At 41.2% G+C, this 25,500-nt stretch overlaps 2 protein-coding genes and 11 non-coding genes across 13 annotated transcripts; 12 read left to right on the forward strand and 1 right to left on the reverse strand.

Annotated features, from left to right (window-relative positions):
* Window position 1: 1 nt before the first annotated feature.
* Window positions 2–14,176, reverse strand: jmjd6 (jumonji domain containing 6, arginine demethylase and lysine hydroxylase). Its single transcript, XM_063903536.1, has 6 exons — window positions 13,746–14,176; window positions 12,643–13,031; window positions 8,143–8,429; window positions 6,121–6,256; window positions 4,419–4,557; window positions 2–3,250 (listed from the first exon to the last, which is right to left on the reverse strand). Exons 1-6 carry the CDS (start codon window positions 13,872–13,874, stop codon window positions 3,119–3,121), a joined length of 1,212 nt encoding a protein of 403 aa, XP_063759606.1. The 5' UTR covers window positions 13,875–14,176; the 3' UTR covers window positions 2–3,118.
* On the forward strand, window positions 13,728–17,526 carry mettl23 (methyltransferase 23, arginine). Its single transcript, XM_063903546.1, has 5 exons — window positions 13,728–14,521; window positions 16,051–16,155; window positions 16,703–16,940; window positions 17,043–17,127; window positions 17,249–17,526. The coding sequence occupies exons 1-5, from the start codon at window positions 14,327–14,329 to the stop codon at window positions 17,418–17,420; spliced, it is 795 nt and encodes a 264-aa protein (XP_063759616.1). The 5' UTR covers window positions 13,728–14,326; the 3' UTR covers window positions 17,421–17,526.
* Window positions 17,527–19,156: 1,630 nt separating this feature from the next.
* On the forward strand, window positions 19,157–19,244 carry trnay-gua (transfer RNA tyrosine (anticodon GUA)). Its single transcript is given in 2 exon segments — window positions 19,157–19,193; window positions 19,209–19,244. It is a non-coding gene; the product is annotated as a tRNA-Tyr (tRNA).
* A 585-nt stretch (window positions 19,245–19,829) lies between these two features.
* On the forward strand, window positions 19,830–19,917 carry trnay-gua (transfer RNA tyrosine (anticodon GUA)). The gene is given in 2 exon segments: window positions 19,830–19,866; window positions 19,882–19,917. It is a non-coding gene; the product is annotated as a tRNA-Tyr (tRNA).
* A 433-nt stretch (window positions 19,918–20,350) lies between these two features.
* trnay-gua (transfer RNA tyrosine (anticodon GUA)) lies at window positions 20,351–20,438 on the forward strand. Its single transcript is given in 2 exon segments — window positions 20,351–20,387; window positions 20,403–20,438. It is a non-coding gene; the product is annotated as a tRNA-Tyr (tRNA).
* Window positions 20,439–20,871: 433 nt separating this feature from the next.
* On the forward strand, window positions 20,872–20,959 carry trnay-gua (transfer RNA tyrosine (anticodon GUA)). The gene is given in 2 exon segments: window positions 20,872–20,908; window positions 20,924–20,959. It is a non-coding gene; the product is annotated as a tRNA-Tyr (tRNA).
* A 914-nt stretch (window positions 20,960–21,873) lies between these two features.
* Window positions 21,874–21,961, forward strand: trnay-gua (transfer RNA tyrosine (anticodon GUA)). The gene is given in 2 exon segments: window positions 21,874–21,910; window positions 21,926–21,961. It is a non-coding gene; the product is annotated as a tRNA-Tyr (tRNA).
* Window positions 21,962–22,283: 322 nt separating this feature from the next.
* trnay-gua (transfer RNA tyrosine (anticodon GUA)) lies at window positions 22,284–22,371 on the forward strand. The gene is given in 2 exon segments: window positions 22,284–22,320; window positions 22,336–22,371. It is a non-coding gene; the product is annotated as a tRNA-Tyr (tRNA).
* Window positions 22,372–22,953: 582 nt separating this feature from the next.
* Window positions 22,954–23,041, forward strand: trnay-gua (transfer RNA tyrosine (anticodon GUA)). Its single transcript is given in 2 exon segments — window positions 22,954–22,990; window positions 23,006–23,041. It is a non-coding gene; the product is annotated as a tRNA-Tyr (tRNA).
* A 322-nt stretch (window positions 23,042–23,363) lies between these two features.
* On the forward strand, window positions 23,364–23,451 carry trnay-gua (transfer RNA tyrosine (anticodon GUA)). The gene is given in 2 exon segments: window positions 23,364–23,400; window positions 23,416–23,451. It is a non-coding gene; the product is annotated as a tRNA-Tyr (tRNA).
* A 583-nt stretch (window positions 23,452–24,034) lies between these two features.
* On the forward strand, window positions 24,035–24,122 carry trnay-gua (transfer RNA tyrosine (anticodon GUA)). The gene is given in 2 exon segments: window positions 24,035–24,071; window positions 24,087–24,122. It is a non-coding gene; the product is annotated as a tRNA-Tyr (tRNA).
* A 433-nt stretch (window positions 24,123–24,555) lies between these two features.
* trnay-gua (transfer RNA tyrosine (anticodon GUA)) lies at window positions 24,556–24,643 on the forward strand. Its single transcript is given in 2 exon segments — window positions 24,556–24,592; window positions 24,608–24,643. It is a non-coding gene; the product is annotated as a tRNA-Tyr (tRNA).
* Window positions 24,644–24,965: 322 nt separating this feature from the next.
* trnay-gua (transfer RNA tyrosine (anticodon GUA)) lies at window positions 24,966–25,053 on the forward strand. The gene is given in 2 exon segments: window positions 24,966–25,002; window positions 25,018–25,053. It is a non-coding gene; the product is annotated as a tRNA-Tyr (tRNA).
* Window positions 25,054–25,500: the final 447 nt, after the last annotated feature.

The following is a 25,500-nucleotide window of genomic DNA, read 5'->3' on the forward strand; positions in this document are numbered from 1 at the left end:
GTTTCGAGTCATAGAAAAGATTTTATTGACGAACAAAATTACATACTCAAAGTCTGTCTGAGCTCCTCAGATTGACTTTATTAACATTGCAGACAGGATTCAAAGAACCTAAAGGCACCATGTGAGCGACCTCAGGGACAAACACGGTGCCTTCACATTAGTTTAAGAACAAATAAAAACAAAGAAACCTTCCCACGGACAGACAGACAGTCAAACTTACAAACTCTCTTTAGAGGCACTTTAGTCTACAGCAACAGCTTCACACACACAGCATGTTTTTGTTGCCGCAGATTTTACAGCTCTTTTTAAAGGATTCGTAGAAAAGCTTCAAACATTAAACTCAAGCGTTGATTCGAGGCATGGATCAACCGACTTTTAATCAGAAACTGGTCAGAAAACCAAGTCATTTTTCAAGCAAAAAACTGTTTGAATCTCGGCAAACGGACTATTTAGGTTTTGCACAAAAGACATTAAAAAGACGTCAACAGTTTTCAGTATTTTGGATTACTCTACTTCTTATTTTCTCAATCGATTTTGAACTGCATGTTATTTAACATTATTAATCACGTAAAAGTGGGTATGATTAAAGTATTTGATGGTTCAATTTATAATCTTTTCTATGTGGTTATTTGCAGCCATGTGGAGGTTTCTCCAAATCACAACTGATATTTGTATGTATCATCTGAGCCAATAATCCCATGTATCTCCAGTTACTCCAGGTGTTATATCTGGAACACTATTTCAATTATTTTAATTGGATATACTTGTCGGTAAAAGGTAGCAGTCGGGGAAAAAAATGGTTCCAACAGGACCAGGTGACATCTTAAATGTCTCATTTGTATTCCTCAACAAAGAGATTCAGTTTAGGTTATAGGAGAGAAGAACATCGAAACAAAGTCCCATTTTAGAAGCAGACAGTTCTTTTTGCCATAATTGCCTTAGAAATACCCAATTAATCAATTGCTGCCGATTAATTTTCTGTCTGCTGACTAACGTTTCAGCTCTAATTGGCAGTTCAAACAAATGTTATTATTTATTTGTTGATATCGGATGCGCTGTTGAATCTGCACCATCTACCATACAGGAGAAAGCTTCTTCTTCTACTCGTTATTTAAAAAGATGCACAAACTGATGATAAATGTAAACTCTGAAACATTAGCTAATCATCCACTAAACAAAATGCAGCAGTGCATTCTGGTTAATGTAGTGCCCTCTGCTGACTTTTTCCTGCAACTGCACAAAAACGATTAGCCTCGACATTTAGCGACAGTTTCTCCAATCTGCAGCATTTTGGCACAAAGCAGGCAGAACATCAAACTGGCAGAAAGGTTTTCAGTTAGGCCGTTACTCTCCTGTATTTCATACAGAATTAACCATTCTTACATGCGCATGTTTCCTTTAAACGATTAATTTCTTTAAGGCTGGCTGACTGAATCACACTTTCAATTCTCAGTGTGAAGGTTCATCACCAAGGCGGGTAGAGGAGCGACACAACCTCCAACCATTTAAGAAAAAACCAACAGTTATATGCAGAAACAATATTGAGTGTTCTCTTTTTTTTTTTGCTTGAGCGAGTCTCTAGTCTCCCAGGGAGATAGTGATTGGCTAACAACCCAACTCAGCTTCTAATATCACAATATTCTCCAGGATTTTCAACCTGGACCCAAATTTCCCAAAAATGGTGTCTAAGAGAGTAATCGGGACAAGAGTTGTGTTTTGAGCCTTTTGAGTGGGAGCGCTGCAGCTGCTAAACATGTTGCATGCAATTCAATCTAAAATGTGCATCCACTTGGTTTGTTATTGCCAATGGCATTGCGGCATGATTACTATTGTAAGTGTCTGACAACATTTTGGAAAAGAGCCTGGAGAGAAATAAAAAGTAACAAAAAAAACGTAACTTCAGATTTCAGAATGAGACATTTTTTTCTCAAGGATCAGTCTAGTTCTGGATCTCACATATTTTAATAGGAGTTTTTTATCCTTTTTTGTGTGGATCAAGTAAAAGGATAAAGCATTTAAGTTTTTTTTGTAGGCTCCTCTCCATAATAATGTTAGACATGTATAGTAACAACATGAGCGTGCCAGGGTAAAACAAACGCATTAAAGCAGCATTTCCACTGTATGGTATGACTCAACTAGACTTATTTTAATGTATCTTTTCCAAAAGGTGACGCTAAAACTCTGCAGACCACTGATGGTCGGAGAGAATCATTGCTAGTGCATCACAGTACACACACCTGATGTTCCCAAACATGTTACAACAGCAAAAGCGAACGCATTTTCCTTTCTGTTTCCCGCTGAACAGAGATTTTGTTTAGAGAATGCAGGAGGTAAACCCGCTTTCACCGATGATGTACAATCTGCAAGGTCTATGAGTGTAGTAGAGTCGTACCATGCAGGGGAAATGCAGCTATAGTGGACATTGATTGATAAAGGTTGGCCTGTTTAGCAGCTGTAGCGCTCCCACTCAATTCTGTCCCCATTACTCACCTACTCAGGAGAGTCCAGCTTAGAAGTTGGTCTTTAATATTGTGTTCAGAAATGTGTCTGTTTGTGGAGGTGGTCCCTAAGAGGGCTAGGCAAAAAAGTGATACGAGACTGGATGTTGTTTTATATTTGGGATATTGTAATATCAGGGGGTCTTTTCCTTGTTATAAAGCTCAACTCTTTTATAAAGATAAACATTTCCGAACTTTATTCATCATTTCTTGCCTTTATCCACTTCCTTAAATCAAACACTTCTTTATGTAGATATTTAGAGAAAGGCCGAAACAACATCAACTTGATATTGACGTATTTGACCACAAATATTGATACTCAATTTTCTCTATATCTTTGAAACTACAGGAAGTGTGTTTTCTCTCCTCTGGTGGATGGATGTCATGTCTAACCGTTACAGAAATGTTCCCGTCCCTTTATTTCTCACATGAGAGAGCAGCTGGGAGACTTTTAATGCTGTGTGTCATGCTCCTAACCTTCCCCGGAGTGTTTACTGCTGATAACCTCTCTGTACGGACACAAACATTGATTGAAAGCACAGTGGTGACAGGTCTCCTCGCTTCAGACCTAAAACTAGACAGGAAGCAGCTTTTTCTGTGTGTGTGATAGAGGTCGGCGGTCACCGTGACGAGCTCCTCTCCTTGCTGGCGCAGTCGTCCTTGCTGCTGGTGTCTCCGTTGGCCGCTGTGCCGCAGGTGCGTCTCTTCTTCCTGCGATGGGACACGGCGTCGCCCTCAGAGCCCGAGGCGGCCTGCGGGAGGACAAAGTGTTCAGAGCGCTGCACCATGTTACATGCATGTCTCGTGTTACGGTCACATGTTGGCACCTGTTTGCCACTTCAGAGCACCATGTGTGAGGCTGACAGGATTTATATAAGCAGGGGTCGTCACAGCGTGTTCACACTGCAGAGTCAGCAGCATTGCAACACTTGCATTCTATTATCAACCTTTAATCCGTTAATTCAACTTTTTTTTAACTAAACTTTAAAACAGATATTTGTACTTAGTTACCCAATATTGTGCAATTATACATATCAATTTCAACTTTCAACCCTTAAATTAAACTGTTTACCTTTAATTTCCATGTGTTCCCTTTTAAATTAGATATTTCTTATTGATTTTGAATTGGGGAATTTTTGAAAAGTATTTACTTTATTCTGCATTTTACACTTTAATTAAACTTTAAAAATGTTAACTATTGGTTTGAATTTGGACCCTTGGTTTTAACAATTTACCCTAAGATAGGTGACGAATAGATTACACGTCCTTGACATTTTATTAAACATTAAACTCTTTAATTCAACTTTAATAACTCTAAAAACTCAGAATGTAACCCTTTAATTAGTGATGCACAATGTCAAATTTCTCATTTCAATTATCAATTCATTTTTTCAATTCTCTTTCTCTGTACAGTTACCTGCTCACTGAGGAGACTATGAGACACACAGTGGTTGCATTAGTTTCTCTTTGTCCCTCATTCTCCCAGCAAAGTGATCAGATGTCGAAAACATGCTCTGAATGTTGGATTGCATTTAGCGATCCTGGGGAGGAAATCCTGCAACATGTGCTCCCCTCCACAGCAGCAGCTCCCCCCCTTTCTCTGAATGACCTCACAGTTAGGGCAGACCCTCAGTCAGTGTTCTAATCCTTCAAAATGAAGGACGGACTTCAGATTTTGTCTCTTAAAATTCAAAACAATGACGCTTCCAGTCACCGGGTAAACATCTGCTACTACCATCCGCGCAAGTCACCTTATTTGTCGAGGTGCTGATTAGATCGTTTGATAACATTTCACCCTTTTAGAATCATAAATGTAATATTCAGCTTGTTTTGTATTATCAGTATAAATGAAACCACAGTGTGTGTGTGTGTGTGTGTGTGTGTGTGTGTGTGTGTGTGTGTGTGTATTTTAGCACATACATCAGAGTCGGAGTCAGAGGAGCTGGAGGAAGACGACGAAGACGAGTCGCTGGAGCTGTCTGAGGCGATGCCGGTTGACTCCTGCAGGTCCACTTTGTCTGCCAGCACTGCCATGTCGGGCCGCTCCTGCTTCAGGATGCTGAAACAACCAGGAAGGAGTTTTACTTTACAAGATGAATACCTGCATCATAACCAATAAGCATGTCTTTTAGATTACAACTTTATCGGAGTGCAGAAACCTGCATCTACATGAAGAAAATCTAATATCACAGTATTTCCTGATACTGCAATTTTGATAATAGGACAATATGGATGAAACAAAGGTCGATTCAAGCGGTTGAGTCATCACAACACAGCCGTCCATCTAACCAATCAGAGCAGGCTCAGACAGAGGGTGAAAAGAGGTGCTGCAGCACAGGCAGTATGAGAAAAATAAAGAGCTGTTTGAACATCAAAGCACGGAGACATGTCCCAGTAGAGCAGTGGTGGGCAGTCAGGGCCAGCAAGGCCTTCTCTATTGGCCTAAACAGTATCAGACTCCCCGACTAACATTTTAATGTAGTTTTTTCATCAACATGTATTAAATTATTTCTAATGGTCTATTCTATTCAGTTCATAGCTTTTCTCTGTGTTGCTGCATCTGTAGCGACCTTAGCAACCTGCACAAGGTAAAATATCTGCCTGTCGCAGCCGGGGAAAGGGTTGAACCACCACTTTCAACTCGGTCACTGCAGCCGTGCCTTGGCTCACAGCCTCCGAGGAGCGCTGCACATTGTATTGCTGGGAATGCCTGATATTCCGCACTGATCGACTTGTTGTTAGGAGCCATAGAGGGTTTGCAAACTTGAGTTGTGTAAGCAAAACATCAGCAAGACGCCAAAGCCCGCATGGACACTTACAAGCAACAGTGCTTTTGAACATTTTTCAAATCTACAGCTTAAAAGAACAAATCCGCAGGGAAAAGGAGCTCCATAATGGTGTTTGCCAGAAGTGTGACTGGACAGAATGGATTTTCAGCAGTAGCCTCCATGTTGTAGAACAGGACTTATTGGAACTGAAAACTCAGATAATCTGTACAACAGAGCAACTGAACTCTTCTTGAGGAAAGAAAGGATGGATTTTGTGTAAAAATAATCTAATGTATTGGTGAGTAAAGGCTATAATGACCTTTATTTAAATGTTTTGATATATTCTTGCCATTAATTGAGTCAATATTGATGCTTCTGCAGGAGATGATGTACAGTATGTTGTCAGCTGTGGCTGCAGTGAAAGGAGACTTGTTGATTTGTGTTATTTGGTTTTCTTGCTTTAGTAACGGCATTCATTCTCGCTAAATTATTTTCCCATCTGTGATGCAGCGCCCTGTTATACTGTGTTTCTGTATAATGTTAATGGTTTCTGTAGCCGTGGCGTCTTAATGATGGTTTTAAGAGGAGGATAATTCAGGTAGGACACTGCTGAAGGCCTGGCTCTGAAATGCACGGCCCGCTACTACAGAAGAGGCACTAAATACAAGTATGAACCTGAACATGAGCAGAATATGTCCTCTTTAAATATTATTCATTGTTTACAACACTGCTAGTGCTAAACGAGAAGAACTATTGCTTTTGCGTTCAAACTGTAAGAGGCCAAATGGCTAGCAGCATGAGGTGAGTAAAGCTAAAAGTCTTCAGTACTTAATTGTGTGTTTCTGAATTCTTACCGGTACCACTTCCTAGAGAGTTTGGGTCGCCCTCGGACTGTTTTGTGCCACACGATGGGGAAGTTGGTCGAGCTGGCGAAGTTCTGAGTGATGGCGATGGTCGTGTCCAGGTTGAGGACTACGTGCCACCACCCGCCTGTGGACAAACAGCTAGTCCCCGTTAACATCAGAAACAAACACAAGCTGAGAACACACCTTGCTGCTTCCTTCATTTGTCTAAATGCTGCAGCTGCTCTTTCCTCAGTTAAAACATTGTTTTTAGATTGTATATTCACATGTGGTCAATGACTGATGGCATTTCAACTACACATGTATCTGAGCCGGCCAGGGATACAAAGTTTTGTCAGAAAACAAGAACAAAGAACCAGAAACGTTATATTTTTAAAATCTCGATACAACTTTTTAAAAACATACAGAACATTCTGAAAAGACAAATAAAACATCAGAAGAGTTAATAAAAAGGCTGCAAATATCAGGAAGCAGAAAGTTGATTATACAACCAAGTGTGCTTTTTAATTTTAGAGGTTGTGTTTAACGGAAAAAATGTGGATTGTTTCTATGATATTAATGCTAATGAAGTTTCTGACATAAAAATGAAATAATAAATCAAATTTGGTTGAAAATCATCAGAAGTTCTCGAGAAGAAACCTCAATTTACGTCTCAAAAATAAGACTTCAAAACATAAAAACAAATCCACACTATGAAATGTCAGTTCTTCTGTGCAGCTGATTTATCAGATACTGATACAAAAAACTGTTGGTATAGAACTCTAGCACATATTTATGGATTTATTATGGATGCTATTTGTATAGAAATCCAACAATTACCATTTGATTTGGGCCAAATATGACTTTTTGTGTCTTAGTGAGATTTTTACAGAATTAATGACTTATTTAAGGACAAAACTAATATTTTAATTGGACTAATTATTTAGACTTTCAACATTTGCAAATATTTAACAAAATACGTATTTTATTAAGCTGAAAATATTTAATTTATTAAATATATTTGATGGAACAAAATCACGTTTGCCATAGAAATAATAATAAGAATATCAGTAATATAATGATAATATGATAAATGCATATTTCCCTGAAATGCCTTTTCTTTTTTCATTCTTTTTTGGTTCTTTAAATCAAATGATAAAATCTAATAAATTCTTCTGTTACAAACTCTGTGGGCTGAAATTGAGTAAACAAAGCAAGAGGGTAAAAACCACAGCCTGTGTGTGATGTGATTTAACAGAAACACAGGTTGGTGTTTTGGTTGTGATGTAATCTACTGTCAGACAGGTGAAGTCTAAATCCTGGGATTAATCCTGTTAGCATTAGGTGATGTGAAGCTGGGTCACCAAGTTTCTCTCTGTTGATACACACAGATGTAAACACCACCGTGTGGTGAATGCAATATATCTTTAATGTATACTATGTAACATTTAGGCATTAGAAAATCTAAAAACATATGTTTGTTAAGGTCTGTCCATCCCAAATGTTAAATTGATTTCAAACTGAGAGAAATGTGTAGTTTGAATTAAAATGATTTAAAAAAGGTATTGAAAATGTTTTAATGACAGAGCATGGGGAGCACGTTAATATTCCAGGTGACTCAACATTTCTAAGAAAACTCAAATATTCTGTAAGATTAAAGGGTTCCATTTACAATTAAAGACTTATCTCTTGGGCATTTGTCCCTGAATATTACCACCAACATGTTTTACCTACAATGACCCTAATACAGGGGTGTAGGGATGGTGTGTTCTGATAGTATGACCGGGTAAACATCTCCTTTGTTCCCCCTGATCTCAAATCAGTTTTAAGTCTCCTAGGAGAAAACTTCATTCATATGAGATCAGGGTCAGTAGAACTTCATTTGGGGATGATTACTTGCAAGTACTATCAATTATTGGTATAAGTGTTTTCATGGAATTTGACCCAAAAAAAGACACATTTTCAATCACCATGGACAGTTGAAATTTGGATGGAGAATTATTACGTCTTATAAACTGATGTTTCTTCACTGACCAGGCACAAAAACGGTCTCCCCGGGTCTCTGGAGGATCTCCAGCGGTGTGAACTCTGGAGGCCAGCTGGGCTGCTGCGTCCGGGGATACACCACGTTGAACCAGGTGATAGCTTCGTCCTGCTGGTTGCCTCCTTCCTCTCGGGCAACCTTGATCAGCTCGCGGGGCGTGTTGGTGGGGAACAGACACCATCTCTTGTGTCCCTGAACCAGGGCGTTCCATGCGCTGGTGCCAAGCGGGTCGATGTGGATGCCAGTGCCGGAGCGAGCGGGGCCCATTACAAACCACCTGCGAGGGGACCAGAGCACAAACCCTGTTAGCGCTAACATCACGGCTCTGGAGGAAAAGGAAAAAAACGAATAACCTCCTTTTCCGTTACCTGGATGAAAAATGTCTCAGGGTTAAGGGAAGGAGGATTAATCATGACTATTGAAAGAGACTGCGCTAGGACAAAGTGAATGGCGTAGATTTGTCGTGCTGGACTAACATTTTCAGCGGATAGAACCCTAAAAGCGCACCTAGATACTTCATTCTTGTGTTTTAAAAAGGTGTGCTTTCACGTGGTCAAAAAGGGAAAAATACAATTTCCTTACCAAGGGTGGAAACTGAATAAAAATTAAGAAAAGTGAAAGTAGGTGGTTGGTAATGCTCATGTCCACATGAACTTCCTAATGTAAACTTCGACTGTTGTCATGCTCTCAGCTGCATGAGGTTTCCTACTTCCAGTTGTAGGGTGTAAAAACAGCAGCAAGCTTAGGGACACAATTCCCTCTCCAGCAAGAAAAAGGTACCGACGTAACTTTTAGTAACTCTTTCAGTGTCTCTTAGACTAGAAATCATATACATACCTGTAATAAAAGTCCCCCAATTCTTTAATGGTGTTTCTCGTTTTTTAAAAACCTTATTTGCAAGAGCTCCAGTAAATTAGAATCAAATCCACACGTCTACCATGTATTGGACATGTGATATATGATTCTACTTTTTTTATTACAAAAAAAGTATATAATACCTTTGCGTTGTTTACATTAGTATGGCAATATAAATGATCTATCTAATTTTGGACAGTTTACTAGTAATTGTATTCGCAGAACTATTTGTACACAGCATGGTCCATGATCTATGCAGACTTCCTGTTGGAGGGTTTAAAAACATCCTGTGCTCCCTAGTCGGTTTGGAACTGAACTTAATGTGTGGCAAACACCCTGCAAACTGTGTGGCATTGGAGAGGGAGAGGAATTGAGCCATTAGGACATCCTTACGTACTGGTATACAATCTTTTTATTTATTTAAGCAGGCCAATTGTGGCATATATTGGTATTTTACCACCATCTATTGATCAGTGAAATAGTGTAACACAATTGTTTGACCAGGAAATCAGAGACCAACTCATTGATAAAAATGCTCATGGACAGGGCTGGACTGGCTATCTGGCGTACCGGGCAAATCCCGCCAGGCCCTCCAACGTTTTGGGCCTTCCCAGAGCCGGAAACAAAACATACATTATATATATTATATTTTTTATTGATTGCGACGGTAAAAACATGACACATCGTGGCCCATTGGATGCTTCTCTTGAGGCACATTTGGCTAGTCCAATGAAATTCCTTGGTTCTCGAAGGCCCGCCCCTCCCTAGAGGCCCTCACTTGACCCAAGTCATCACCTCAAATTTTGTAGGCTAATGGTGGAGGATAGAGAGGTCGCGAGATGGAGAAACAAAAGAGTGGCCATGAGAAGCGAATGGAAAAGAGAAAGCAAAAACTTAAAGACGACGCAGCAAAATGTGCAAAAATCACCGACTTATTCAAAAGCACAAGCTCGACTTCAGGTTCGGGTAGTGGGGCTGCTGCTGGGGCCGTGGGAGATGATGGGGAACCAGGCAGCTCAACCTCGGGTTTGGGCGGTGGGGCCGCTGGTACAACGACAACGAGCGCACAGGTGGTGGAGAATGTAGAGGAGGAGGAGGCGGAGGAGATGGTGGTTCGAGCCGGGGAACCAGAGGAGGAGGAGACGGAGAGACGAGAGTCACGAGACGTGACCCAGCAGGGAGAGATTGAGGTTAGAATTCAGCTCAACACACCCGCTAGCTAGCCAATGCAGTGTAGCTATTCACCGCTTCGGCGTTTCGTTTCCCATTTATTGCCTGAAACTGAGACCAAGTTGTCATCCTGACTTTATCAAATCAGTCACAAACATGTACCCATTTGATATATTTTCATGCACTTCTCTTGTAATGTTGCGCCAGCATATATAAATCTTCCATTTGTCGAGCTGTTACAAGGTCATGTGATGTGTTTGAAGTTATGCTAGTGCCGTCCCGTCTAGAAATACCCTAGCAAGCTAGGCAGATTAGCTATTCACTGCTTCGGCGTTTTTCCCATTTATTGCCTGAAACTAAGACTAAATGTGTCGCCCCCACTCTCTCAAATCAGTCACAAATATGTACCGATTTATTTTCGTACACCTTTCTTGTATTGTTTTGACAGCTTATAGAAATCTTCCATTTGTCTTGAGCTGTCAGCTGTCACAAGGACGACATGTGCTGCGTCTTGTAATTGCTAGTGCGTGTTAGTTATGGCATCCCCCCTTTCACTTTCTCAAATCCAACCAATATCTTATTTCTACTCTACTACTTGTCGTGTCTTGTGCAACTGTGATTTTATACAAAATCTATTTTTGTAATATTTTCCTTCTGTAATGGCATGCCATATACAGTGGGGCAAAAAAGTATTTAGTCAGCCACCAATTGTGCAAGTTCTCCCATTTAAAAAGATGAGAGAGGCCTGTCATTTTCATCATAGGTATACCTCAACTATGAGAGACAGAATGAGAAAAAAAAATCCAGAAAATCACATTGTAGGATTTTTAATGAATTTATTTCAAATGATTGTGGAAAATAAGTATTTGGTCAATAACAAAAGTTCATCTCAATACTTTGATATATACCCTTTGTTGGCAATGACAGAGGTCAAACGTTTTCTGTAAGTCTTCACCAGGTTTTCACACACTGTTGCTGGTATTTTGGCCCATTCCTCCATGCAGATCTCCTCTAAAGCAGTGATGTTATGGGGCTGTCGCTGGGCAACACGGACTTTCAACTCCCTCCAAAGATTTTCTATGGGGTTGAGATCTGGAGACTGGCTAGGCCACTCCAGGACCTTGAAATGCTTCTTACGAAGCCACTCCTTCGTTGCCCTGGCGGTGTGTTTGGGATCATGGTCATGCTGAAAGACCCAGCCACGCTTCATCTTCAGTGCCCTTGCTGATGGAAGGAGGTTTTCACTCAAAATCTCACGATACATGGCCCCATTCATTCTTTCCTTTACACGGATCAGTCGTCCTGGTCCCTTTGCAGAAAAACAGCCCCAAAGCATGATGTTTCCACCCCCATGCTTCACAGTAGGTATGGTGTTCTTTGGATGCAACTCTGCATTCTTTCTCCTCCAAACACGACGAGTTGAGTTTTTACCAAAAAGTTCTATTTTGGTTTCATCTGACCATATGACATTCTCCCAATCCTCTTCTGGATCATCCAAATGCGCTCTATCAAACTTCAGACGGGCCTGGACATGTACTGGCTTAAGCAGGGGGACACGTCTGGAACTGCAGGATTTAAGTCCCTGGCGGCGTAGTGTGTTACTGATGGTAGCCTCTGTTACTTTGGTCCCAGCTCTCTGCAGGTCATTCACTAGGTCCCCCCGTGTGGTTCTGGGATTTTTGCTCACCGTTCTTGTGATCATTTTGACCCCACGGGGTGAGATCTTGCGTGGAGCCCCAGATTGAGGGAGATTAGCAGTGGTCTTGTATGTCTTCCATTTTCTAATAATTGCTCCCACAGTTGATTTCTTCACACCAAGCTGCTTACCTATTGCAGATTCAGTTTTCCCAGCCTGGTGCAGGTCTACAATTTTGTCTCTGGTCTCCTTTGACAGCTCTTTGGTCTTGGCCATAGTGGAGTTTGGAGTATGACTGTTTGAGGTTGTGGACAGGTGTCTTTTATACTGATAACGAGTTCAAAAAGGTGCCATTAATACAGGTAACGGGTGGAGGACAGAGGAGCCTCTTAAAGAAGAAGTTACAGGTCTGTGAGAGCCAGAAATCTTGCTTGTTTGTAGGTGACCAAATACTTATTTTACCGAAGAATTTACCAATTAATTCATTAAAAATCCTACAATGTGATTTCCTGGATTTTTTTTTCTCATCCTGTCTCTCATAGTTGAAGTGTACCTATGATAAAAATTACAGGCCTCTCTCATCTTTTTAAATGGGAGAACTTGCACAATTGGTGGCTGACTAAATACTTTTTTGCCCCACTGTATATATATATAAAAACATATATATATATATATATATATATATATATAAAAACATATATATATATATATATAAAAACATGGCGCTTGGCCCTTGGGTGAACAAAAGTGCCCGGGCCCTTTTCAGATGCCAGTCCAGCCCTGCTCATGGAGGTGCAATTTAATTATCTGGAAAGTGAAATAATCTGACCTGTATGGTGGTCTGCGCTTCTCCCCTGCAAACTGGAACAGGTCGTCCCTGAAGAAGAGCGGCACCTGGTAGTCCTCCAGCAGTTTGCGGCGTTTGGCGTGTTCACCGTAGCTGCTGTCGAAGATGTAGAGCGGGCTGTCGTCCCTGGTGGTCTCCAGGTACTCCATGTAGTACTTCATCTTCATCTTCACAGAGTACCCGTCGTTGTCCTCCCCGCACTTGAATTTCTGATTGCGGTATTTGCGTTTAAGGCGCTCCAGGGTCCACTTTTCCCGGGCAGGCCAGCTCTCCTGGGCGTTCTGCAGGACAACTGGCTTGTAAGGCCGCTCGAAGCACCGGATGAACTCTTCAGGGCTGAGGTGGAGTGTGTCCACACGCTCAACATTGTCCTGTAACACAACATATATCAGTACAAACATTGAACGGCATTTCCAAAATCATCACATCATCTTCTGTCTATCTGGTTAACAAAACAAAAAAACTGTTAGATGATAATATATTTTTCCAAACATACATTTTCCAATCTTTGAGCCAGGATATGTCCAGCTTCAATCTTTATTATAATTTCGGATAAGAGTTTTAGAGCAATGTTGTGTCAACACATCGTCAAAAGTCCTTCAATATTTGTTTCTAATTTTGACATGTATTTTTATATTTTTCCTATTTTTAACTATCGATCTATTTAAAATTACCATTACAAAGTCACTACCTTTTAAACACTTTTACCTAGTTGTGTGTATATCCCATATATATCTTACATTTAGCACTTCAAATATCTTAATTTTATATCTAATCGCCTAATTTACAAAACATGAATAATGACCATAGCTGGCTGGAGCCAGATTTTTTGGGACGATTTTCTTTGTTATTATTGTGCATGTTCACGTCCACCAATGTAAACATATGTATTCCATCAAACAGCTATAGAAAATAAAGTAGGTGATAAAACTATGAATAAAATGTTCACAGCCTGAAATTAAACTAAGATTCACTTGTTTTGTTGTGAAACACAGGCTCAGTGTGTACGTGACAAGCTGCACACCTACTGTGGGCTGCGGCTTGCTAGTGTTAGCTTAGCCTTGCATGCTACATTGACATTTTACCTTCACGGTGCGGTGTGACAGGTCAAACGTTTCATGATAGTTGTGTTTTATCCAGTCTAATGAGTCCTTCAGCTCGGGCCTGGCGCTCCGTTTCGCCTCTTTAATCCTCTTCTTACTTTTATGGTTCATTCCTCCTCCGTGTGTTAACCGCTTCTCAGCTAATGCTGAAATACATCCACTAGCCTGCACTGCTGCCCGGCGGCTAGCTGCGCTGTTCTGACAGCCTTACCTAAATGTATTTGATTAGCTAACAAAACAAGTCTGTAAATGTGTTAAACACAACCTCAGATCTGCACCAACAAATGTGAGTATCCTTTTTAATACCTGCTTGATCGACACACTTTTGTTAAATAGCTAACAAGACAGCCCAGCTAGCTAACGCTGGCTGGTAGGCAACTGATTGACATCCGCAGTGCCCGCCTCTTTTCCCTGAACAGAAAGCTCATTGGCTACAGCCTCCGCAGTTTGTTTGAAGGGATGTAGAATGAGCCTTCCCGCCAGCCGTTGACTGTGATTTGATTGGCTGTTACAGTCAGTGATACGGAACTAGACATAGCGTGGGTAGCCAGTGATCAACACAAATGTTAATTAAATTAGTTAATAAGAAATTCTTATCAGAAAAAAAGAATCGTAATAGTAGCTTGCAATGTTATAAGGTATACGCCCTCATGATGGATCAGAGTGAAGCCGAAACACCCAGCATAAAATACAAACAATTCACGTTTGAAGACAACAACGAAAACACACAGCAGTCCCTTTCTGTTTCAATACCTGAGGTATGTTGGAGTTTTTAATCACATTATTACAATGCAGGTAGAGCAGTTGTGTTTATACCCCTTCGGAAACTGACTTTGACGTTAGTCTGCCCTTTAATTCAGCATACATGCAGTTGTGTTATTACAATTGGCATGTTTCTAACTATTAAATTATGGATATTCTAAATGAAACACGGTTTTATACGTGGTTTGTACCTGCTTAGACAGCAACCTATTTTAGTTCTATACATTAGACCCCCTTCTTTTATTCGGCGTGAATAAAGTTTCCCAGAATGGGTTCATTAAATAACATTTCAACCAATTGGATTGCCTCTTCACGTCCACCAATGATTGGTTATTTGGTGACCAATCAGATAACAGTTTAAGCGCGGCGTCCTGCTCATCATTGCATATTGGATGATGTAGAGACAGTTCTTCAGAAAACGTGTCTCGAGCCAGCCACGTACATATGCAATATTCAATTCATCCTTAACCCATAAGAACCCGGACCCATTTCTACTTACAGGGAAATTAAGGGAAACATGGAAAAGACTAAATAGACCACATAGAACACATTGGGCCTTATATGGTAAAATGATTCTCCATTTGAAAATATATCAGTCTGAGAGTTTAGTTATGTTTGGTAACAAATATGAGTCTTCTTATTTGCAATTTTATAAAATTATAACTTGACTTCTTAAAACAAAGTTTGGTTCAACAAAACAATGTTTTTTACAAAACAAACATTTTCGAACTGAATAAAGATAAGATTGCATCATATTGGAGGTCTATTTATCAACTAACTGTCTCTTAGAAGCAACCGACTTATGTTCTCAGAACCACGTTTGAACTTGTGTTTTCAGCACGTGGCAGATTAGCTTAGGCCAAATGGAAACTTGAGTAATTTGGAAGATTTATTTTGTTTAAATTAGTTTAAATTTTCTTTGAAGTGAACAATATAGAATATATTAAGTTAATGTCTTTGAATCAGCTAAATTAACTGATCTGATCACACTCATATTTCTTATTGTGACATACTGTATGTGTCACTCCGGGTTTACTGTGAAATGTTAAGGTTAAAGTCCCGATGTGACACCAGTGCCACAGTGATATTTATCTCATTTGTTTCATATCAATTTGATCATGAAATCTTTTCACAACAGGTAACATGTAATAAAGGACATGATATGCAAGCATTATAATTCTTAAATGGCTTGAATCTGACCTTGAGCAACAAAAACAAGCTTGGTCAAATTAGCTAGTTCTGTCACATGTGTTAACCTTGGGGGCGGGGATCTTGGAAATGTTGTTGTGAGAAAACAACATCACATGACCTGGCTCGAGACACACCTGGGTGTTCAGTATGTGTCACTTAGGGACTTCATGAGTTAAAATCCAGGCTAAATATGTATAAGGAACTTTCCAGGACATTTACATGTCATGTGACACCTGTGTCACGCTGGGTCCTTATGGGTTAAAATGTTGAATATGCGAGTTATGTTTTGTAATCATTCACTAACTTGCAGTCTAACTGTGATCCTCACTCTTAGGTTCTGGATCCACAATATGGCATGTATGTGTGGCCTTGTGCAGTGGTGCTGGCTCAGTATCTATGGACACAGAGACAGGAGCTGAGAGACAAGACAGTGTTGGAGGTGAGAAAAAGAATTTCAGTTCACATGATGTGATCTGCGCTGCAATCTTGGAAACCAGGGACACAGCATATTTCCATGCATAGATATGGAGTGACCCAGTAATAACGCTCTCCCGTTGGGTTGACATATGACAAAGCATTATATTTGTTAATTGCATTTTCCTTGGCGCAAAATTCTTAAACTAAATATAATAATAAAAGGTTTTTTTCAAATCTACCTGCTTTACTTTGGATATGGGCTTAACTTACACTAGTGTGTTGTTTTTATGAAGCAAACTATAAATAATAATCACAATTCAGAACAAAAAGCTACTAAGGTCATATATTGTTTTTTGAAAAACACAACATATTTATAGAAATTATTTTTCTTAGAAAGAAGCCTGGATATTCTGAGATTTGAGTGGTACATTTAGGTGAAAAAAGAAATCACAAATACATGAAAAAATATATAAATTTTCTTAGATTTATTTGCGAGAAAAGAAGCAGTAACGTCAAATTACGTTTTGTCACCTGCTCAACACTTTCTGAGTGTTTGTCTGTCTCCACAGCTTGGTGCAGGTGCGAGTCTGCCAGGTGTGGTGGCCTCGAGGTGCGGGGCCAAGGTAATCCTGTCGGACAATGCAGAGAAACCGCTCTGTCTCGAGAACTGCCGGCGCAGCTGTGCAGCAAACGGCCTCCATGACATAACCGTGTTGCCTCTCACCTGGGGGGAGGTCTCACCTGAGCTCACTCAGCTACCCCAGCTGGACATCATCCTGGGATCAGACATCTTCTACGAGCCCCGGGGTCGGTCCCCGTGTGCATGTACTTCCTGTGTGCAAGTGCACCTGAGTAATAACGTCTAGTGTGCATGTACACCAGAGTAATAACGCTTCTGCCCTGATTCAGATTTTGAAGACGTTCTCCTGACCGTCGCTTTTCTTCTGAGGAAAAACCCCAAAGCTCAGTTTTGGACCACATACCAGGAGAGGAGGTGATGAATACACTCATCATTTAAAAAAGAATAAATAGAATTGAATATAATGTTTTGATTTTAACCTTCCTCTCCACCTCTTCCTGATTGCGCCCTGCAACTCCCACCTTCCCCACAACAGTGCTGACTGGTCCATAGAGGTGTTGCTCAACAGGTGGAAGATGAGCTGTGTGGACGTTGAACTGGAAACATTTGATGCAGATAAATCTGAGCTGGCTGGATCCTCTCTGCCAGGAAACCACAGTATCGAGATGATGATCATCACCTTGGAGACCGGAGACGTGGGACTGTGATTCTAGACCGTATTGTAGAGTGCTGTGAATGTAGACTGTAATATAAAAGGACAGCTGCAGGCAGAGAAAGTTATATTAGAAAATTAAAAAATAATGCTTTTTAAAATTCTTATGTTAAACGAGCCATCTATTGTCATATGTCGTGTCTCATACCGTCGTTGCTTTTCACCCTCTCTCTGAAACCAGAGCCCATTCTGTTGGTCAACCGCTTAGAGAGGTGCAGCCCCTTAGCCTATTCAAAAAAATACGTTGGAGTGCTAGCCAATAGAAGCATGACTGTTACATAGTGATGTAATTATGTTACAGAAGTAAACAACGTCTAATGGAGGCATTTCCGGCAGGAGTGTAACTCCCTCTGGTGCTAACTTTGGGATTTTATCCTTGAGTATCAACCTGCACATTTGTACTGTCTACATGTCCACCAAGAGGGCAACATCTCATCAAAGCACCGCACTGCAGAGCAGAGCAGTTTGCTCAAGTATAAAATTACAATTAGAAATGACAGACTGTTGCAGTAGAAGGCATGAGGGGCCACACAGGCCATAATTCATTCTGGCCCTCTCACACACATACATATATTTCTACTCACATGTATATACAATTTACTTTTCAACACATACATGCATTTTCACTCTTATGTACACCTCTACATACATGAATTTATTGTGGGTCCGCAATAAATTATTCTACTTATTATTATGTTAATTATTTACATGAATCCAATGAGGTATGATGTAAAATAGCTCAACAGGACAAAAGATATGTTCAGAAACAACATAAAGACAGGTGCAGCATATTAAGTCATGTATTTATTGACTGAACACCGTAGCATGTTTCAGATGCTCATCAAAACCTTCATCTAACTGTGCCACCTCGCAGAATTTCACACACTGGACAAGCCGGTTGATGATGTGACGGTTCTTGCTCACCTCTTGTGGCAACGAACAGCTAGCCTGTATCCCTCATCCAGTTGAGTGGCAATGTTCACCCTCCCATAAGACGAACATCTCAAGCAGCTATCCATGTGGAGCTTCGACAGCTCATGTTTCTTTATTTTTTCAGAGAGATGCTGCATATCTGTTATACCAGTCGACGTCCAAGCATTGCTGTCTGCCGTGCCACCTTCAGGGGGAAAAAGTAGGCAGGGAAAGCAGAAAACTGCGTTGGCTACTTCACATCCTGCTAGCCAGGTTTTTCACTCATACCAATTTGTAGAAAATCCTCGGGTGTAGCTCTTCCTCCCTTTGTAGGAACTTGTTGAATGGTTAAATATGGTCTTGGAGGTCCTTATTTTAATGCCAATTTATCTGGATTTCCACGCCGACTAAAAGGAACTTCTTTCAAAGACACAATGGAATTGCACTGAACGCTAACCCTCTAGTGAATATGAAGCAACAGGTAAAAAGGTTTTCTTCTGGGGAATTGAATGATGCGCCCCGTGTTCATGTCCAGGCGGAACAGAGGCCATTTCGCCCCCTTCGATAGCTCAGTTCGAAGAACGGAAGACTGTAGGTTGAAAGAACAGATATCCTTAAGTCGCTGGTTCATCTCCGGTTCGAAGGAGGTGTGTTTTGAGGGTCTTTCCATTTGGAACTGAAATAAATGGATGGGCATTTACAGTTTTTAAATGAATGGATGGGCATTTTCTCCCCATCGGCGAAACCTACCCCTATTGTTCTGTGTTCATGCAGACGCAAAACAAATGAAAAACGCTCTGAAGAGATGTTAGCATGCTCCCTTCGATAGCTCAGTTGGTAGAGCGGAGGACTGTAGGTTCAAAGGACAGATATCCTTAGGTCGCTGGTTCAAATCCGGCTCGAAGGATGTGTATTTCTTTCAGGAGCTGAAATAAAATGGAAGGGCATTTACAGTTTGGAGGTAACTGGATGGCTCATTATCTCCATGTAGGCGAAATTGAGAACTATTCTTCTGGGCTCATGCAGAAGCTGAACAATTCAGAAAGGGCTTAATCAAGCAGCAAGTAAAAACATGTTAACAAAGGGCTTTTCTTTTACAAAACAGTGGAATTCATGGGTCACTTTTGAACTTCTCTGTGAATATAAAGCAACAGGTATAAAGGTTTTCTTTTGGGGAATTGAATGATGCGCCCCGTGTTCATGTCCAGGCGGAACAGAGGCCATTTCGCCCACTTCGATAGCTCAGTTCGAAGAACGGAAGACTGTAGGTTGAAAGAACAGATATCCTTAAGTCGCTGGTTCATCTCCGGTTCGAAGGAGGTGTGTTTTGAGGGTCTTTCCATTTGGAACTGAAATAAATGGATGGGCATTTACAGTTTTTAAATTAATGGATGGGCATTTTCTCCCCATCGGCGAAACCTACCCCTATTGTTCTGTGTTCATGCAGACGCAAAACAAATGAAAAACGCTCTGAAGAGATGTTGGCATGCTCCCTTCGATAGCTCAGTTGGTAGAGCGGAGGACTGTAGGTTCAAAGGACAGATATCCTTAGGTCGCTGGTTCAAATCCGGCTCGAAGGATGTGTATTTCTTTCAGGAGCTGAAATAAAATGGAAGGGCATTTACAGTTTGGAGGTAACTGGATTTTGAACTTCTCTGTGAATATTAAGCAACAGGTATAAAGGTTTTCTTCTGGGGAATTGAATGATGCGCCCCGTGTTCATGTCCAGGCGGATCAGAGGCCATTTCGCCACCTTTGATAGCTCAGTTCGAAGAACGGAAGACTCTAGGTTCAAAGAACAGCTTTCCTTAAGTCGCTGGTTCATCTCCGGTTCGAAGGAGGTGTGTTTTGAAGGTCTTTGCATTTGGAACTGAAATAAAAGGATGGGCGTTTACAGTTTGTAAATGAATGGATGGTTATTTTCTCCCCATCGGCGAAACCTACCCCTATTGTTCTGTGTTCATGCAGACGCAAAACAAATGAAAAACGCTCTGAAGAGATGTTAGCATGCTCCCTTCGATAGCTCAGTTGGTAGAGCGGAGGACTGTAGGTTCAAAGGACAGATATCCTTAGGTCGCTGGTTCAAATCCGGCTCGAAGGATGTGTATTTCTTTCAGGAGCTGAAATAAAATGGAAGGGCATTTACAGTTTGGAGGTAACTGGATTTTGAACTTCTCTGTGAATATTAAGCAACAGGTATAAAGGTTTTCTTCTGGGGAATTGAATGATGCGCCCCGTGTTCATGTCCAGGCGGATCAGAGGCCATTTCGCCCCCTTTGATAGCTCAGTTCGAAGAACGGAAGACTCTAGGTTCAAAGAACAGCTTTCCTTAAGTCGCTGGTTCATCTCCGGTTCGAAGGAGGTGTGTTTTGAAGGTCTTTCCATTTGGAACTGAAATAAAAGGATGGGCGTTTACAGTTTGTAAATGAATGGATGGTCATTTTCTCCCCATCGGCGAAACCTACCCCTATTGTTCTGTGTTCATGCAGACGCAAAACAAATGAAAAACGCTCTGAAGAGATGTTAGCATGCTCCCTTCGATAGCTCAGTTGGTAGAGCGGAGGACTGTAGGTTCAAAGGACAGATATCATTAGGTCGCTGGTTCAAATCCGGCTCGAAGGATGTGTATTTCTTTCAGGAGCTGAAATAAAATGGAAGGGCATTTACAGTTTGGAGGTAACTGGATTTTGAACTTCTCTGTGAATATTAAGCAACAGGTATAAAGGTTTTCTTCTGGGGAATTGAATGATGCGCCCCGTGTTCATGTCCAGGCGGATCAGAGGCCATTTCGCCCCCTTTGATAGCTCAGTTCGAAAAACGGAAGACTCTAGGTTCAAATAACAGCTTTCCTTATGTCGCTGGTTCAAATCCGGATAGCTCAGTTGGTAGAGCGGAGGACTGTAGGTTCAAAGGGCAGATATCCTTATGTCGCTGGTTCAAATCCGGCTCGAAGGATGTGTATTTCTTTCAGGAGCTGAAATAAAATGGAAGGGCATTTACAGTTTGGAGGTAACTGGATGGGCGTTATCATCATGTAGGCGAAATTGAGAACTATTCTTCTGGGCTCATGCAGAAGCTGAACAATTCAGAAAGGGCTTAATCAAGCAGCAAGTTAAAACATGTTAACAAAGGGCTTTTCTTTTACAAAACAGTGGAATTCATGGGTCACTTTTGAACTTCTCTGTGAATATAAAGCAACAGGTATAAAGGTTTTCTTTTGGGGAATTGAATGATGCGCCCGTGTTATGTCCAGGCGGAACAGAGGCCATTTCGACCACTTCGATAGCTCAGTTCGAAGAACGGAAGACTGTAGGTTGAAAGAACAGATATCCTTAAGTCGCTGGTTCATCTCCGGTTCGAAGGAGGTGTGTTTTGAGGGTCTTTCCATTTGGAACTGAAATAAATGGATGGGCATTTACAGTTTTTAAATGAATGGATGGGCATTTTCTCCCCATCGGCGAAACTACCCCTATTGTTCTGTGTTCATGCAGACGCAAAACAAATGAAAAACGCTCTGAAGAGATGTTAGCATGCTCCCTTCGATAGCTCAGTTGGTAGAGCGGAGGACTGTAGGTTCAAAGGACAGATATCCTTAGGTCGCTGGTTCAAATCCGGCTCGAAGGATGTGTATTTCTTTCAGGAGCTGAAATAAAATGGAAGGGCATTTACAGTTTGGAGGTAACTGGATGCTCATTATCTCCATGTAGGCGAAATTGAGAACTATTCTTCTGGGCTCATGCAGAAGCTGAAAAATTCAGAAAGGGCTTAATCAAGCAGCAAGTAAAAACATGTTAACAAAGGGCTTTTCTTTTACAAAACAGTGGAATTCATGGGTCACTTTTGAACTTCTCTGTGAATATAAAGCAACAGGTATAAAGGTTTTCTTTTGGGGAATTGAATGATGCGCCCCTGTTCATGTCCAGGCGGAACAGAGGCCATCTCGCCCACTTCGATAGCTCAGTTGGTAGAGCGGAGGACTGTAGGTTCAAAGGGCAGATATCCTTATGTCGCTGGTTCAAATCCGGCTCGAAGGATGTGTATTTCTTTCAGGAGCTGAAATAAAATGGAAGGGCATTTACAGTTTGGAGGTAACTGGATGGGCGTTATCATCATGTAGGCGAAATTGAGAACTATTCTTCTGGGCTCATGCAGAAGCTGAACAATTCAGAAAGGGCTTAATCAAGCAGCAAGTTAAAACATGTTAACAAAGGGCTTTTCTTTTACAAAACAGTGGAATTCATGGGTCACTTTTGAACTTCTCTGTGAATATAAAGCAACAGGTATAAAGGTTTTCTTTTGGGGAATTGAATGATGCGCCCGTGTTATGTCCAGGCGGAACAGAGGCCATTTCGACCACTTCGATAGCTCAGTTCGAAGAACGGAAGACTGTAGGTTGAAAGAACAGATATCCTTAAGTCGCTGGTTCATCTCCGGTTCGAAGGAGGTGTGTTTTGAGGGTCTTTCCATTTGGAACTGAAATAAATGGATGGGCATTTACAGTTTTTAAATTAATGGATGGGCATTTTCTCCCCATCGGCGAAACCTACCCCTATTGTTCTGTGTTCATGCAGACGCAAAACAAATGAAAAACGCTCTGAAGAGATGTTAGCATGCTCCCTTCGATAGCTCAGTTGGTAGAGCGGAGGACTGTAGGTTCAAAGGACAGATATCCTTAGGTCGCTGGTTCAAATCCGGCTCGAAGGATGTGTATTTCTTTCAGGAGCTGAAATAAAATGGAAGGGCATTTACAGTTTGGAGGTAACTGGATGCTCATTATCTCCATGTAGGCGAAATTGAGAACTATTCTTCTGGGCTCATGCAGAAGCTGAAAAATTCAGAAAGGGCTTAATCAAGCAGCAAGTAAAAACATGTTAACAAAGGGCTTTTCTTTTACAAAACAGTGGAATTCATGGGTCACTTTTGAACTTCTCTGTGAATATAAAGCAACAGGTATAAAGGTTTTCTTTTGGGGAATTGAATGATGCGCCCCTGTTCATGTCCAGGCGGAACAGAGGCCATCTCGCCCACTTCGATAGCTCAGTTGGTAGAGCGGAGGACTGTAGGTTCAAAGGGCAGATATCCTTATGTCGCTGGTTCAAATCCGGCTCGAAGGATGTGTATTTCTTTCAGGAGCTGAAATAAAATGGAAGGGCATTTACAGTTTGGAGGTAACTGGATGGGCGTTATCATCATGTAGGCGAAATTGAGAACTATTCTTCTGGGCTCATGCAGAAGCTGAACAATTCAGAAAGGGCTTAATCAAGCAGCAAGTTAAAACATGTTAACAAAGGGCTTTTCTTTTACAAAACAGTGGAATTCATGGGTCACTTTTGAACTTCTCTGTGAATATAAAGCAACAGGTATAAAGGTTTTCTTTTGGGGAATTGAATGATGCGCCCGTGTTTATGTCCAGGCGGAACAGAGGCCATTTCGACCACTTCGATAGCTCAGTTCGAAGAACGGAAGACTCTAGGTTGAAAGAACAGATATCCTTAAGTCGCTGGTTCATCTCCGGTTCGAAGGAGGTGTGTTTTGAGGGTCTTTCCATTTGGAACTGAAATAAATGGATGGGCATTTACAGTTTTTAAATTAATGGATGGGCATTTTCTCCCCATCGGCGAAACCTACCCCTATTGTTCTGTGTTCATGCAGACGCAAAACAAATGAAAAACGCTCTGAAGAGATGTTAGCATGCTCCCTTCGATAGCTCAGTTGGTAGAGCGGAGGACTGTAGGTTCAAAGGACAGATATCCTTAGGTCGCTGGTTCAAATCCGGCTCGAAGGATGTGTATTTCTTTCAGGAGCTGAAATAAAATGGAAGGGCATTTACAGTTTGGAGGTAACTGGATTTTGAACTTCTCTGTGAATATTAAGCAACAGGTATAAAGGTTTTCTTCTGGGGAATTGAATGATGCGCCCCGTGTTCATGTCCAGGCGGATCAGAGGCCATTTCGCCCCCTTTGATAGCTCAGTTCGAAGAACGGAAGACTCTAGGTTCAAAGAACAGCTTTCCTTAAGTCGCTGGTTCATCTCCGGTTCGAAGGAGGTGTGTTTTGAAGGTCTTTCCATTTGGAACTGAAATAAAAGGATGGGCGTTTACAGTTTGTAAATGAATGGATGGTTATTTTCTCCCCATCGGCGAAACCTACCCCTATTGTTCTGTGTTCATGCAGACGCAAAACAAATGAAAAACGCTCTGAAGAGATGTTAGCATGCTCCCTTCGATAGCTCAGTTGGTAGAGCGGAGGACTGTAGGTTCAAAGGACAGATATCCTTAGGTCGCTGGTTCAAATCCGGCTCGAAGGATGTGTATTTCTTTCAGGAGCTGAAATAAAATGGAAGGGCATTTACAGTTTGGAGGTAACTGGATGCTCATTATCTCCATGTAGGCGAAATTGAGAACTATTCTTCTGGGCTCATGCAGAAGCTGAAAAATTCAGAAAGGGCTTAATCAAGCAGCAAGTAAAAACATGTTAACAAAGGGCTTTTCTTTTACAAAACAGTGGAATTCATGGGTCACTTTTGAACTTCTCTGTGAATATAAAGCAACAGGTATAAAGGTTTTCTTTTGGGGAATTGAATGATGCGCCCGTGTTCATGTCCAGGCGGAACAGAGGCCATCTCGCCCACTTCGATAGCTCAGTTGGTAGAGCGGAGGACTGTAGGTTCAAAGGGCAGATATCCTTATGTCGCTGGTTCAAATCCGGCTCGAAGGATGTGTATTTCTTTCAGGAGCTGAAATAAAATGGAAGGGCATTTACAGTTTGGAGGTAACTGGATGGGCGTTATCATCATGTAGGCGAAATTGAGACTTATTCTTCTGGGCTCATGCAGAAGCTGAACAATTCAGAAAGGGCTTAATCAAGCAGCAAGTTAAAACATGTTAACAAAGGGCTTTTCTTTTACAAAACAGTGGAATTCATGGGTCACTTTTGAACTTCTCTGTGAATATAAAGCAACAGGTATAAAGGTTTTCTTTTGGGGAATTGAATGATGCGCCCCGTGTTTATGTCCAGGCGGAACAGGGCCCATTTTGCCCCCCTTGTAGCTCAGTTGAAGGGCGGAAGCTTGTAAAAGGGGGGAAAAAAAAATATCTTAGTCGCTGGTTCATTCCGGCTAAAAAATTTTTTTAAAAAAAAAACCAAAAATTTTTTCAAAAATTT

The sequence above is a fragment of the Eleginops maclovinus genome, chromosome 16 (assembly GCF_036324505.1).
Source record: "Eleginops maclovinus isolate JMC-PN-2008 ecotype Puerto Natales chromosome 16, JC_Emac_rtc_rv5, whole genome shotgun sequence".
NCBI lineage: Eukaryota > Metazoa > Chordata > Actinopteri > Perciformes > Eleginopidae > Eleginops > Eleginops maclovinus.